The following is a 15104-nucleotide window of genomic DNA, read 5'->3' as shown; positions in this document are numbered from 1 at the left end:
CACAAAGTACCACAAAATATTTATATCTTACATTTTATATTATAAAATTTATTGTTATACTTATCTAAAATGTTCAGTCCTTTATATACTTTTAAAAATTATTTTTATGTACATTTTACAAATTTCGTCACTTTATTTATTCACTTATACCATCAGTATATCAGCTGTCAGTAAGATTAAAACTGTCACTTTATTTCTTTATATTACTTTATAACTTGTGGTATGTATATAGTAACATTTGTCTTGGCTCACGGACCATGCATTATGTATTTTGAAATTAGTAATTAGAAATATCTATATTGCGGTCCCTCTACAGTCTCTACCCTCTGACGTATTTCCGCCGACCAGTAGTATCAGCAGCGACTATAGCGTAGTACCCAAAATAGTACTACGCTATAGGATATGTCGCTTTTGGGTACTACGGTAGTACCGAAAGTACTACACTTGGCAACCTTGTTCCTGATTTCAAATGCATGTTAATTATTAAATGGGTGCATCCAGAAGCATAGCTGTTCAGTGAGCGCTTACTGAGCGCTCACAAGTAGCCGATTGGTGATCGCTAAGCGATATACTGGACGTGTGGACATTACGCTTATTGCTCACTCATACATAAAAGGCACATAATATTACAGCTATACTTTTTATATATATAGGCTGCTTTCCTATTGAAGTTACTAGCAACACAGTGTAGCACTGTGTAACACATTCTAACACAAGTTATGTTCCTATTAATTTTTCTTCCAACACCCTGAAACACAGTCAAATTCTAAGAAGTTCAGAGTTAAATGTCACTAATATCAACATAATAAAAGAAAAATACTGTAATTATGTATGTACACAGTCGGTACAGTCTTCAGGTGGCAGTCAAGGTTGCCAAATGTAGTACTTTCGGTACCTGTTCAAAACTGAATCATGTACAGGTATAGTTTCTGCTTCCCTATACTATCTTGTAGCAAAAATGCTTCTCGCAAAATTGATTCATGTCCAACGACCGCCACTAATGGCCTGCAAGATTTTTTTGATGCCTTTAGGAACCATACATTCCCCATGGATTTTTCCCCGCCTGGGGAAGTTTCTACATTGAGTGACTGGAAAGAGTAGTGGGGGCATATGACGTATATTCATATATAACTGGTGTTGTGGAACAATTTGTATATCTAATAAGAATACTAAGCTTTACGTTTCGTTTTCATAGTTTTTGGCCGATTCTTTTGATTGACGAAATATTATTATTGGAGGCAGAAGACGTTCTTCTTTCGTCTAACGATATTTTTTAGCTTTACGCTGCATATTGTTAAATGGTAATCATTTAAATAAAATTCGAGGAGAAGGCAGATATTTTCATACAAGTGGAAGCTAGAAATTTGGCGCAAGCATTAAACCTGGAAGGATATCAAGAACAGTATAAAATCATTCCTGCGTATGTTCAAATAAATATTAGCTTTTTAAAATAACTCCATATGCGAACCTTAATTATTTTATAAAAACTGTTACTTGTACAAATAAAAGGAATATATTATGTGTCTTCGCGTATAAAGTATATATACCTGTTCGAGATCGGGAGAAGCAAAAATGATGAGAAGTAGATTCCACATTTTCTGCTATATCTCCCTATCTCTATTGCGCTTACAGAGGACGGCTAGAACAACAGCGTTTAGCCGCTCCATCTGTCTCTCTCTATCTCTCACCACGGCGCGCTTACGCGTCTACTGGCCATGGCGCGTCGCGGCCGCGGCACAGCTTGCGCGCTTGGCCACTAGGTGGCCAGCGCCACGAGCAACTCTCTCGCTGGCAAGTTTCGTGCCGCGGAATTACTTATATGGGTCCTTGATAAGGACCCATCGCACCTCAGCCTTGCTCAACCGACTGCGTAGCAGCAGCAACCGCAGCAACGAAGCAGCCTTTTTAGCCTCAACGGCATCTTGAAGAGCGCCTCCACCGGCGAACTCATCGGGCAAATACTTTGGTAAGTATCACCCACCACCCACTGCCTACCAAGAGGGGACTACCCCTCTGCGGCAATATCCTCCCTCGTAAGGGAGATTTCTCCGGGGACTTCCCGGGAGAAGTTAACCCTCTCCTTCCCCTCCACACTGCCTCCGAGGACTACCTCGGACCCAGTGTTCCGACCCTAAACTCCAGGGCTCTCGACAGAGTCGGGTAGTGGGAGGGGTAGAATCACCCTAGGGGTTGGGGTGGCTCGGAGCCACCATAGTCTTGGAGAAGGAGGCTGAAGGGTAAGGAGACTTCCCCTTCCCTAAAACCACTTTTCCAACTCCGCTTCCTCCCGTGGCTGGGGATTTTACTAGGGAATACCCTAGGGAAAATTGTCCAGCCCGGGAGTTTATAAGTCCACGTTCCTTTCTGGGGAATTCTAGTCTCTGGGGTTCTTGGGAATCTTCGGTTACCGAAATTCCCTAGAATTTGACGACGACAAATTCCCTAGGAAGTCGATAATTTTAGTTTAGCGGTTCTTTTGTAAATATATTGTAAAATTTTGTACAGTTTATTTATTTAAATAAAAACTCCTTTTACCTCTTACCTTTGGCTTTGAATATTTTATTCTAGAATAAGACCTTCCCTTCTGACCACAGGTTCGGAGCCAACTTGGGACATTGTTTCGCACAAATTTTTGGTCCTTCGAGCCGGATTTCCGGCAAAAAACGTTCGAAGTGCATCAGTGTTCCTGAGTGGGTATTCCGGGCTGTGTTTTGGATTGTGGTTTTGTTCTGGAATAGAGTTTCAAGATGACTACGCCTAGCTCCGGGGAATTACTGGAAGCGATCAATTACGTGCCCATGATTCGGGATGAATTCGTTCGGTTGGTCGTTAACATTAAGAAGCGTGGAGTCCACAACTTTACCCTCCCATTCTTGGAGGATAGGCTTGCGGCCGTCGAGAAGTGGCTTAAGGCGTTGCATAAAACTCATGTTAAGATCATTACTCACACTAAACCGGCCGAATTAGCTAAAATGGAGTACGTAACCGATAGCTGGTATCAAGCGGCCCTTGATGCCCATAGTGACGCGGAAGAATTCATCCTAGGACATCTAGATGAACTTCGACCCAATCAGGGTATGTCGGCATCAGGTCCCACTGCGCCTTCAGGCGAAATAAACCACATTAGGCTTCCAGTTATCGATTTACCAAAGTTTTCCGGGGATTACTTAGAATGGAACAACTTTTATGAAACGTTCAGTTCCATTGTTCACGACAAAGTGTATGTCTCCGGTCGGGATAATTTCCATTACCTAAAATCCTGTCTGCAAGGAGAAGCAGCAACGGTCATTAAATCTTTAGCGATCACCTCCGAGAACTATGAGATAGCATGGGACACTCTGGTAGCTCGGTACACTGACAAACGGATGATCACGGATACGTTCTTAGATCAGATCTCGCAAGTACCCACGCTTCGGGGTGACAATTTTAAAGTTCTGAAAGAAGTTAGGGACTCTGTTACGGTTGCTCTCAACGCCCTTAAAACTATGGGTTACGGCGTCGATCATTGGGATCCCATCATTGTTCATTCACTGAAGAACAAACTGGATGACACCCTCCGCTTAGCTTGGGAGATGTATCTAGGAAGCAGCAAGGATTATCCCACCTTTCTTCAATTTTCGGAGTTCTTGACGCGACACATTAACTCATTGCAATCATTAGGTAACAAACCTAAAACTTCCAAAAAGGAATCCGGGAGATCCTTGAAGTCACACGCTGCGAGTGTGAATAGTACCGGTTGCGCTCATTGTGGTAGTAACCATCTCTTGTATCAGTGCAAGGACCAGGGGGCGGAAACTCTCATATACACAATTCACCCGTAATGCTTAGTTCCTCCAGATTTTCGAGTGGTGCGATGGCGCTGCGATCGATGACTGTGGCGCCGCCAGGTGTCAGAACTGTGAAACAGAGTTTTTTATTCACCTATTTATTTATTAATACTAATTAACAATAATTAACACTTAAAAAGCCTTTGAAATTAAATTTTTAAGTTTTTTTACTTGTTTAGATACAAGATATGTGTTAATTTTGCCTAAAAAAAAATTATTGTATGATAGCATATGATGCGCTTTTTTGGCGCCAAAACTCCATTCCGCGGGGCTTTGCCTTTCAGCCGTATAGAGTAGACGTGTAATTTTTATCGGGTCTTAATTTTGCAGAAAGACGCATAAAATTGAATAGAAAGTGATAATTTGTGTGTAGAAAAGAAAGAAAGGCAACTGGATAAAACAATTTCACTATTATACCTTCATTTTTTTAGTGGAGAAAGTGTGAAGTTTGGTGTAAATTGTTGCGTGGGTTAGTTCAGCTCAAATATTATTAACTTTTTCATTTACCAATAACGTATATACAAGTAGTTGCATAATTAAATCTTGTTTTTTCTTAGGAAACACTAACAGTTGCAATGGGAAAAAGTTGTTGTGTTTTGGGATGCCCTTCAAGATGGGATGCACCACAACATATTTTCCCAAAAGTAGCCACAAGATTTGCTCAGTGGAAGAAATGTATATATTCTTCAAAAGTGGCACATTTAGATGATGAAGGTCTAAAAAAGTGTGTAGTGTGCTACAGACACTTTAAAGAATCTGATTATGAAGAAACACATAAACAGAAAAAATTAAAATCTTCTGCGAAACCCAGTATTAATATTATAACTGATTACACGATACAATCTGTAGAGACTGAATCAGGTGAGTTATTCTTTTTCTTTCAATTTTATATTATAAAGTTTTCATAAGTAACATAATATTTATATTTTGATTGTTTTAATTACAGTTGATGATCGTTTATCACCAATTGAGATAGCTGTATCATCCAATAAACCATGCTCAACATCTAAAGAAAGATTGAATACTGGTAAGAAATATAAAAGTATATTTCATTGATTAAAACTAGTGTGCAACAATAACTGTTTCAAATTAATTAATTTTGATTACAGATAATTATTCATTATCAACTTTCTTGGAGCCACATGACTCTATAAATGATGATGTAATGGAAATTGGCAAGTATTTCAAGCAGTTTTATAAATTTTAGAAAATATTTTGTTCTATAAAATTTAACTTTAATTTAATTTAAATTGTAGATGTTTCAAGAGAGTTTAATGTGGAAGTACCCATAAGCACAATAGAAATTGTAAGTGAGAAGGGAAACCCACGAAATTATTTATTAGCTAAAAGGACAAATATGAAGAATCTGAGTGGAAGAGAAAGGAAACTGTACAAAATAGCTAAAGTGTTTGAAAAAAAGGAAAGAGATACTCAGAAAAAAAATATGTTGTTAAAACAGCGATTAAAAGAAGCAGAAAAATATAGTAAATCTAAATCTATTGAAAAATTACTGAGTCAACTAACTGTTGTGGTTCTATCGCTGATTCACGACAAACTCGAAATTCTTTTGTATAATAAAGTTTATTGACGTTTGATTTACAATGTTTCTTCTTTATACAAATTGATAACCAGAGCCATGAGCTAGATAATTATAGTTTTAAGAGACAAAGGATTGCCTGGATAAGTTTAAGAGATAAGAGGACTGAAGGTCCTAGGAGACTCGACTTGTTCCTTCTAGCTTTTGACTCGAACTGATTTTTGGGGTTGCACGTTTGGGGCTCCTACCCTCAAAGTGCAGCGTCAAACATTACCTTATATGGTAACATTTGCGGGTCCCAATGGTCAAATGCGTCATTGTTCTAGAACATTCGACTGCCGTCGAAGTGCATTTTGCCACGTGTCGGGACTTAGCCTTGGCGACTGTGTGAACGAGCTGCGTCTGGCGCTTCGTATTACATTTAGGAATTTGTCGCTTTTAGGAGTATCTCTCCTTTACAATGAGGCTATTGATATTTTAATATAATTATGATAGATTTAGAGTTATTAATTATATCTTTAAATGATAATAATATTAATAATATTAATTATATAATGCTTATTGTAGCAATGAGTTATGTACGTTTATTCTATGTACATAACATAACACAACAGCAACGAAATTTTATTTATATGCAAATAAAGGCATCTGCATATGCACCAAGGGTATGGAAAAAATTATATTATAATATAGCTAAAGCTAAAGCACTCGGTTTTGATATAAATGATGTCCTGTATAAAGGATTGTCATTTTGCCTTCCTTAAACTGCATCATTAAGAGGTACAATAGTGCCTCAATTAGATGATTAGTATCAAAAGTATAAAATTACGTTCACACTCCTGTTTTTTATAAAAAAAGTAGTGCATTTGAAGTCTTTTCTCTTATATGTTATTAAGATTCTTTAAAATCTAAATACATACAAATTAATAGAATAAATTAATTATGACAGACATAATATTTTAACTAAGTGTATATAAAATAATACTTAAGCTACAATTATGGGTGAATAGTTATATTAATTAAATATATTTATATATAATACTGTAATAAGTATAGTAATAAATATACGTTATAAAAGACTGTGAAAATTAAAAAATTTAAGAAATTAGATTATTATAAATGTTATGTACTGTCGTATATGAATAAATTCACATAGAAAATGTACACACAAATATATGTTTTTAACCTTTCCTGCAGGGGCGAAGATATACTTTGGATGAAAAGATCCTAGCTATTTCATTATGGAAACAATCATCAAGAGCATATTTATTTTTAAGAGAAATGTTCCATCTTCCTGCCACTAGAACATTATGTACAATGCTGCAGAAAATTAATACTTATCCTGGTCCGATGAAATTTATAAATCAACATTTGAAGGAATCAGTGACACAAATGTCAGAGAAAGAAAAGTATTGCGCTTTAATGTGGGATGAAGTAGCACTTAGTGCACATGTTGATTATAACAGCACGAAAACTTACATAACAGGATTTGAAGACTTTGGATTTGTAAGAACACCAAAGTTTGCTGACCATGCTCTAATTTTCATGGTACGTGGCATACATTCTGGATGGAAGTTTCCATTAGCCTATTTCTTTTGTGATGCTGCAACTAAAACTAACCAATTAGTTGATTGCATTAAAAGAGTATTGGAATCAGTATTAGAATCTGGTCTTCATGTTCTTGCTTTTGTCTGCGATCAAGCAGGAACAAATGTTGCTGCTATAAATAAATTGAAAAGGGAATCTTTCCGCAGTGAAAATGAAAATGGTATGTTTTTATTTATTGTACTTAATTTATAACGAATAATAACTCTTTACATGTAAACTGAATTTTTTAAAACAAAATTTATTTTGACAGACTACTGCATTAAATTATTTGGAGAGGAAATTGTACCAATATATGACCCACCGCACTTAATAAAGTCTATAAGAAATAATATGTTGACAAAAGATCTGGAAATTAACTTTAAGAATAAAAATGAAAATGAAAGGCAAATAGCTTCATGGGATATAGTTCAAACAGCATATAAGATGGATTCAATGGATCATTTATATAAATTGATGCCTAAAATTATAGCGGAGCATGTGGTGATTAAGAAAATAAAAAAAATGAGAGTAAAGCATGCTGCGCAAGTTTTAAGTAAAACTATGGCTAGTTTTATCATGTACCATACAAAGCTTAAAGGTAAACTTTTGTTTTTTTTTCTATTACTTTATATTTGTGAGCTTTCATTAAGTTATTTTCTGATGTTCTTTAAATTATAGGTCATATAATTTCCAAAGAGGGTCCCCTCCAAATTCCAAAGAAAGAAGGCCAAAACACTGCGGAAATGCTTAAATTTTTTAATGATCTTTTTGACTCAGTGAATGGATATACCACAAAGACACCAGAAGCACCGTTGAGAACTATAGTGAAAGTAAATAGTAAACATGAAAAGTTCTGGAAAAGTGCTATAGTTAAGTTAGAAGATATGAGATTCGTTGATAAAAAAACCAAACAGCCAGTGAAGAACCCACCATGTTTAAAAAACTGGAAATGTACAATACTAGGCTTCCAAAAATTATGGCACATGATGAAAGAAAAAGGATTTCTTTCTTTAAAACCCAGGATGATCAATCAAGATCTACTGGAGAATTTTTTTGGTCAGATAAGAACCTTTGGAAGAAACAACAGCATTCCAACTTGCACTCAATTTGAAACATATTACAAAGCATTGTTAATTAATAACTTGACAACAAAGAGAACACGAAAGACAAATTGTGAAGATGTATGCAATGGAGATTTGCTCTTCACATTAAAATCTATGTTACAAAATGAACAGATTAATAAACAAGACAATGAAGATGAATTTGAAGAAATTATAATAGATGATGCCAAAGAGGAAATAGATAAATATATTAATAATATGAATAAGGAGAAGATAACGACTCTAAATAAAATGGTCATAAAACTATTACAAAATACAGAGATAAAAAATTGTTCATATTGTGAAAAAAGTTTAGTAAATAATGAAACGCAGCCCACCAACAATGTAGTCCAAGTATTCCAAAAAGCGCAAGAAGTTTTACAACAAAACATGAAAAAGAATGTAGAGACAAAAAATTTATGGACAAAATTAGAGACAATGTTATGGATAGAGCTTGATTTACTATGGATTAATTGTGAGAAACACAATATTCTTTTAAAATCACTGCTTATGCAAGTGATATTAGCACAATATATTGTGAGATGGTGCACCAATATTAATAGAATATTGCAAGGAAAAGAACAACGAGTGGGAAATAATTTATTTGCAAAGGAAGCACAAAATAAATATTTGAAAACATTAAAAAAGGAAAAAGGTGAAAAGAAAAAAGGTGAAAAAAAGGAACAGTACAGAGACCTTTAAAAGAGCAGCAATCAACGCAGAAGCAAAAGTGAGAATAAAATCAAACCATAATAAACTATTGTTTCAAAGAGTCTGATATCAAAAGATGAGTATAGTTAATTATATATGGACAGCTAGTCAGCAACCAGTTCCACTAAAATATCTAGAATTACCTTTAAGAGAGCACAAGAGCAGCTTTGGGAGATTAAATTTTATAATTGAAGAGTGACATGAAAAATTATCAAAACCTAGATTATGTACTTCGCTATTTAATATAAATGTTAACAAAAGACTGAAAACTTCGATTAATTAATTACATCAAGCAAACTGCAGAAAATTGTGAAGTTTGATTACATTTTCCATCACTCTTTAAATGACTATTGTGATAATTGATTATTTATATGAATTTTTAAGGAAAATATGTTTAATTTTATATTTATTGTTAATATTCTTGTTATATATGTATTTATAGAAAGCAAATGTATTTTTGATATTTTAAAAATATAAAAATTTAAATTAAATTTTTTGGTGTTTTCTTTTGGATTGACTTATATATATAGTATATATTCTACGTATGCATATATATATACACACACATAAACGGACACACTTACACATGCAAAGAGTTCCTGTGCTTCTAGCGCCATCTCACCACTCGAAAATTTGGACGAACTACGCTTTACGGGTTTACCTATCTTGCAGAGAGTTTCCGCCCCCTGGCAAGGACTACCTTGCATTGACCCCTCAGGCTCGATCAAAGTTTGCATTTTCACAGAACCTATGCATCAACTGCCTGAGGCCAGGGCATAGTTGCTCCAATTGTTCTTCTTCGTCACGCTGCAGGAAATGTAGTAAAATGCATCATACGTTGTTGCATTTTGACAAATCTGGCACCGGGGGGAGCAAGTCACGGGGGACTACCCCTGCGGCAAACTCCGCTTCCGAGCCTGAACCCTCTAGCTCGCATTCTACAACGCATCTCAGCGTTACCGATACACGTTCAGTTCTGTTGGACACGTTCTCTGCTAGAATCGATGCTCCTGACGGTTCTCGTATCATAGTCCGCGGACTTTTTGACACGGGCTCAGAAACTTCCTTTATCTCAGAAAATTTAGCTCAGCAGTTACGAATACCGCGAAAACGTATCAATGCTACCATTCATGGTGTTGCATTGACTTCGGCTCAAAACGTTCGAGCAGAGGCACAGATTACCCTTCATTCTCTCTCAAGACACGGTGTTTCGTTGGATGTAACTGCAATAATCTTACCAATGATTACTCAATATCTCCCTCCGACTTATTCTCGATCGTCTTTTCCATCGCTTAGTGGAATCGATTTCGCTGATAATTTCGCTTCAACCAAGGTTCCAATTGATGTGCTCATTGGTGCAGATTATCTCACGTCGGTGGTAGAAGGCCCGTACATTAATTCTTCTGATAATTCGTTGCGAGCCCAGCGGACTATTTTCGGGTGGATCGTAGCTGGAGTCGTACCTAAGGCGGGTCACTCTCATAGCCTCACGGTTCATCATTGCTTTGACCTAGAGAACACTCTTCGCGACTTCTGGGAACTGGAAGAAGTTCCTGAAGTCAAACCCATGTCCACAGAGGACTCCCTCTGTGAACAACATTTTGTGGATACGGTAACACGCACCCCCTCGGGGCGTTTTGTCGTCGCTTTACCTTTTCGATCCGACATCGAAAAGCATAGTCTAGGTTCTTCTTCTCGGGTAGCAGAGAAAACCTTATCACGGATACTTCGGCGATTGGAAACTTCTCCAGACCAAGCTGAAAGTTATTCTCAATTCTTACAGGAGTATATTATGTTGGGACATATGTCTCCTGTTCCTATGAACTCTGATTTTCGCGTCTTCCTGCCTCATCATGCAGTATTTAAGACCGAGAATCAGAAGACAAAGATTCGCGTTGTATTCAACGCATCTTCTAAAACCTCTACTGGCGTATCGCTTAACGACACGTTATTCATTGGACCCAAGATCCAGCAGGACATCACGCGGATCCTAATGAATTGGCGTGCCTTTCGATATGTTGGCGTGACGGACATTGTTAAAATGTTCCGACAGATTCTTGTGCGTTTTGAGGACCGCAAGTATCAGAACATTTTATGGAAGACTGATTCCGGTGAGCTTCAGGCTTTCGAACTCAACACGGTGACCTACGGTACTGGACCGGCACCTTTCTTATCCTCGCGAGTTTTGCGCGAATTCGCTTCCACGGACGGAGCTAACTTCCCTTTCGCGCAGGATGTTTTGTTAAATTCTACATATGTAGACGATATACTTTTTGGGGCCCATGACGTAAAGCAACTCAGTTCGGTCAGGGTACAAATCATCGCTCTACTGGCAAAAGGGGGCTTCTCCTTAAGCAAATGGGCATTCAATCAACCGGGGTCTTCCCCGCTTGAACCTACCGAGCTGCATTCTTTCTTTGAGGATCCTGCTGGATCAAGTAAAGTCTTGGGCATATATTGGGATCACGGGGATGATAGCTTCCGCTTCCGTGTTTCTCCTTCATCTATTGGTGTATTAACCAAACGCATCCTCTTATCAGAGAATGCTAAAATCTTTGATCCATTGGGATGGATCTCTCCTCTAGTCATTACTCTAAAGCAGTTAATGCAATCCACTTGGTTACTCAAACTCTCTTGGGATGAAGAGATCCCTGAACCGGTCCAATCGAAGTGGCTCAAGTGCTATGAGCAGCTCCGAGATCTACAGTCTTTGCGCATTCCACGATGGACCGGACAAACGCCTAATACTAGAAAACGTGAATTAATTGGCTTTTGCGACGCCTCAGAGTTGCGTACGGCGCGGTCGCTTACGAACGTCTCACGGACGAAAACAGTCATCTTTCGGTACATTTAGTAATGTCCAAAACAAAGGTCGCTCCGATCAAGACCACTTCAATCCCTCGTCTGGAGTTGGTCGCAGCTGCCCTTCTAGTCAAGTTATTGGTTCACGTCAAGGGAAGCTTGGTCGGGAGTTGTGATGCGATTCGTTGCTATTCAGATTCGCAGGTCGCTTTAGCCTGGATAGCAAAGCAACCCGTGCATTGGAAGACGTTTGTGGCTAATCGCGTTTCATATATCCAAACGCATTTATCGGAAGCCAGCTGGCATTATGTACCCACTAAGTTGAATCCTGCAGACTTGTGCTCAAGAGGAACCAGTGCTCAACAGTTATCAGAGGACTCACTTTGGTGGCATGGGCCTGCTTTTCTCCGTGAACACACCGCTAACCTTGTACAGGTCTTTGAAACCGCGGAAGAAAGTCGGAAGGTCGCGTTAACCGCTCAACTAAGCACAACTCAGTGTTGGTTTTTCGATAAGTTTTCGTCTTGGTCTAAACTGGTCCGAGTTATGGCCTATGTTCTTCGATTTGTCCAGCGTACCAGGAAAACCGGTCAATGGGAGGACTCCCTCCTGTCCACATCAGAGATTCGCGAGTCTATCATCGCTATCGTACAGGTGGTTCAACGGACACACTTCGCCGACGAGCTTTCAGCCTTGAATCATGGGTCACGTATACCGTCGCGCTCAAAGCTTCTTTCATTGTATCCGGTAATTGATTCACAAGGAATCCTAAGAATAGGGGGGCGGCTTCGGAACGCCGAAATTTCTGAACAAATGAAACACCCCATTATTCTTCCGAATTGCCACTTAACGGCCATTCTTATTAGGCAAACTCACCTAGATACACTTCACGGGGGGCTCCAACTAACTTTGTCCACGTTGCGACAAAAGTTTTGGGTCATAAATGCGCGGAATCTAGTAAAATCATGCGTTCACAAATGCATCACGTGTGTTCGCGAACGCGCTAAACTCGGTAGCCAGCTTATGGGATCACTTCCTGCCGCTCGGGTTTCTCGCAGTCTTACTTTTGAACACACCGGAGTAGACTACGCTGGGCCATTCATAGTGAAATTACATCACGGTCGCAATGCCAAGTCCATCAAATGTTACGTGGCGGTATTCGTATGTCTATCTACCCGTGCTGTTCACTTGGAACTTGTTTCTCGATTGGATACCGAGGCCTTCCTCGCCGCGCTGTCTCGATTTATTTCTCGTCGTGGAAAACCCGCCGTCATGTACTCAGACAACGGCCTTAATTTCCAAGGGGCAGACGCTGAGCTAAAACGCGCCTACCAATGCTCCTTAGAAGCCGCCCGCTCTCAGAAAACAGATTCCCTCAGCGAAATCGAGTGGAAATTCATCCCGGTCGCTACTCCCCACTGGGGTGGTCTTTGGGAAAGTGCTGTAAAAAGTATGAAGCACCACCTGAAGCGCTCCATCGGAGTTCTCGTGCCTAATTTCGAGGAAATGACCACACTACTTACCAAGATTGAGGCCTGCTTAAATTCACGACCTATATCGCGGTTACATGATGATCCAGAGTCGTTGGACGTACTCACTCCGGGGCATTTCTTGTCAGGACGGGCATTAAATTCCCCCCCTGAACTTTCCACCTTGGATTTACGCCAATCATCATTAAACCGTTGGCAAACCGTGAATCGAATCACCGAGACATTTTGGAAGAAGTGGTCGTCCGAATATTTACATACTCTGCAGCATAGGCCAAAATGGCAGATCTCTAACTCGGAATTCGGTGAAGGAGATTTAGTGCTTGTCAAAGTACCTAACAATCCTCCCCGCATGTGGACATTGGGGCGGATTCTCCAACTAGTTCCTGGAGTAGACGGGGTAGCTCGCGTAGCGATAGTTAAAACCGCGAGAAAAGAGATTCAACGGAGTCTCTCGCAGCTCTGTAAACTCCCTTCTTAGCCCTCACTTTGGGTAGTATCAGGGTCTATCTTCACCCTGCTTTCCGGCATCCTGGGACTCTTCAGGTTGCCATACTTCCTTCGCAAGCTTCCTGGGGCTCTTCAGGTTGCTTATTCTCTTCCTGGTTTCCTGGGACTCTCCAGGTTACCACCTCCTCTCTCGGGCGTCCTGGGACTCTTCAGGTCGCCCTCTTTCCTGTTCCAAACCTTCTGGAACACTTCAGATATCCGCCATGTCTTTTCTTCCAAATCTCCAACCATACTTACTGAGTCTTCGTACTCATCATTTGTCCTTTTTGGCGCAGCGATATTGAGCATGGCGGATTATTCGTGGGCCCACCTCCTGGGCGTAGGCTATGAGGACGAGGGGGACGATGTCCTCGAATTGCATGCGCCCCGGGAGGAAACGGAATTTCGACGGCTGTTCGGCCACGTTCTCCCGGCGGGGCAAAAAGAGAAGCCGGCACCACCACCACCTCCACCTCCAGCACCACGACCACGGGCGAGACGGCAGAAGCCCGTCATCGCCTCTAAAAAGAGCATTGCCTCGGCGAACTGGGCTGGGAAAGTCCTAGACGATCCCAGCGCCAGGGAGCTCGAGCGCAATGCTCAAAAAATCAGAGTCCGCGCATTCGGGCAGGAGATTGAGGTGCCTCTCTATACGGCCCTCAAGCTACGGAGATGGAAGGCCTGGGCCCCACAGGGCAAGATCACCCTGCGGTGGTCTCCGTCATTGGAGCTTCATTCAGCGAAGCTCCACATGAAACTGAAAACTTAGTCGTCTCGTCCCTATCTGTTTTATATCTTTTTATATTTTATTCAGTTTGTAAATAAATCCGTTAAATCTGAATTCACTTTATTCTTCCTTTCTTGACGCCATCGCGTCAACGGGGGGAGTTTGTTCGAGATCGGGAGGAGCAAAAATGATGAGAAGTAGATTCCACATTTTCTGCTATATCTCCCTATCTCTATTGCGCTTACAGAGGACGGCTAGAACAACAGCGTTTAGCCGCTCCATCTGTCTCTCTCTATCTCTCACCACGGCGCGCTTACGCGTCTACTGGCCATGGCGCGTCGCGGCCGCGGCACAGCTTGTGCGCTTGGCCACTAGGTGGCCAGCGCCACGAGCAGCTCTCTCGCTGGCAAGTTTCGTGCCGCGGAATTACTTATATGGGTCCTTGATAAGGACCCATCGCACCTCAGCCTTGCTCAACCGACTGCGTAGCAGCAGCAACCGCAGCAACGAAGCAGCCTTTTTAGCCTCAACGGCATCTTGAAGAGCGCCTCCACCGGCGAACTCATCGGGCAAATACTTTGGTAAGTATCACCCACCACCCACTGCCTACCAAGAGGGGACTACCCCTCTGCGGCAATATCCTCCCTCGTAAGGGAGATTTCTCCGGGGACTTCCCGGGAGAAGTTAACCCTCTCCTTCCCCTCCACACTGCCTCCGAGGACTACCTCGGACCCAGTGTTCCGACCCTAAACTCCAGGGCTCTCGACAGAGTCGGGTAGTGGGAGGGGTAGAATCACCCTAGAGGTTGGGGTGGCTCGGAGCCACCATAGTCTTGGA

At 40.5% G+C, this 15104-nt stretch overlaps 2 protein-coding genes across 2 annotated transcripts; both read left to right on the top strand.

The window, feature by feature from the left end:
• Nucleotides 1–2747: 2747 nt before the first annotated feature.
• LOC136777968 (uncharacterized) lies at nucleotides 2748–3438 on the top strand. The gene is made up of 2 exons (XM_066734544.1): nucleotides 2748–3341; nucleotides 3388–3438. Exons 1-2 carry the CDS (start codon nucleotides 2748–2750, stop codon nucleotides 3436–3438), a joined length of 645 nt encoding a protein of 214 aa, XP_066590641.1.
• A 5910-nt stretch (nucleotides 3439–9348) lies between these two features.
• Nucleotides 9349–14309, top strand: LOC136777967 (uncharacterized). The gene is made up of 6 exons (XM_066734543.1): nucleotides 9349–10821; nucleotides 10885–11141; nucleotides 11202–11554; nucleotides 11683–11812; nucleotides 11912–13451; nucleotides 13533–14309. The coding sequence occupies exons 1-6, from the start codon at nucleotides 9349–9351 to the stop codon at nucleotides 14307–14309; spliced, it is 4530 nt and encodes a 1509-aa protein (XP_066590640.1).
• The last annotated feature ends 795 nt before the right edge of the window (nucleotides 14310–15104 follow it).

The sequence above is a fragment of the Prorops nasuta genome, unplaced genomic scaffold (assembly GCF_024137725.1).
Source record: "Prorops nasuta isolate Cenicafe-Biocafe unplaced genomic scaffold, Cenicafe_Pnas_1.2 PNAS00013, whole genome shotgun sequence".
Classification (NCBI taxonomy): Eukaryota; Metazoa; Arthropoda; class Insecta; order Hymenoptera; family Bethylidae; genus Prorops; species Prorops nasuta.
The sequence above is the reverse complement of the archived record's forward strand: the minus strand, read 5'-3'. Positions and strand labels throughout refer to the sequence as shown.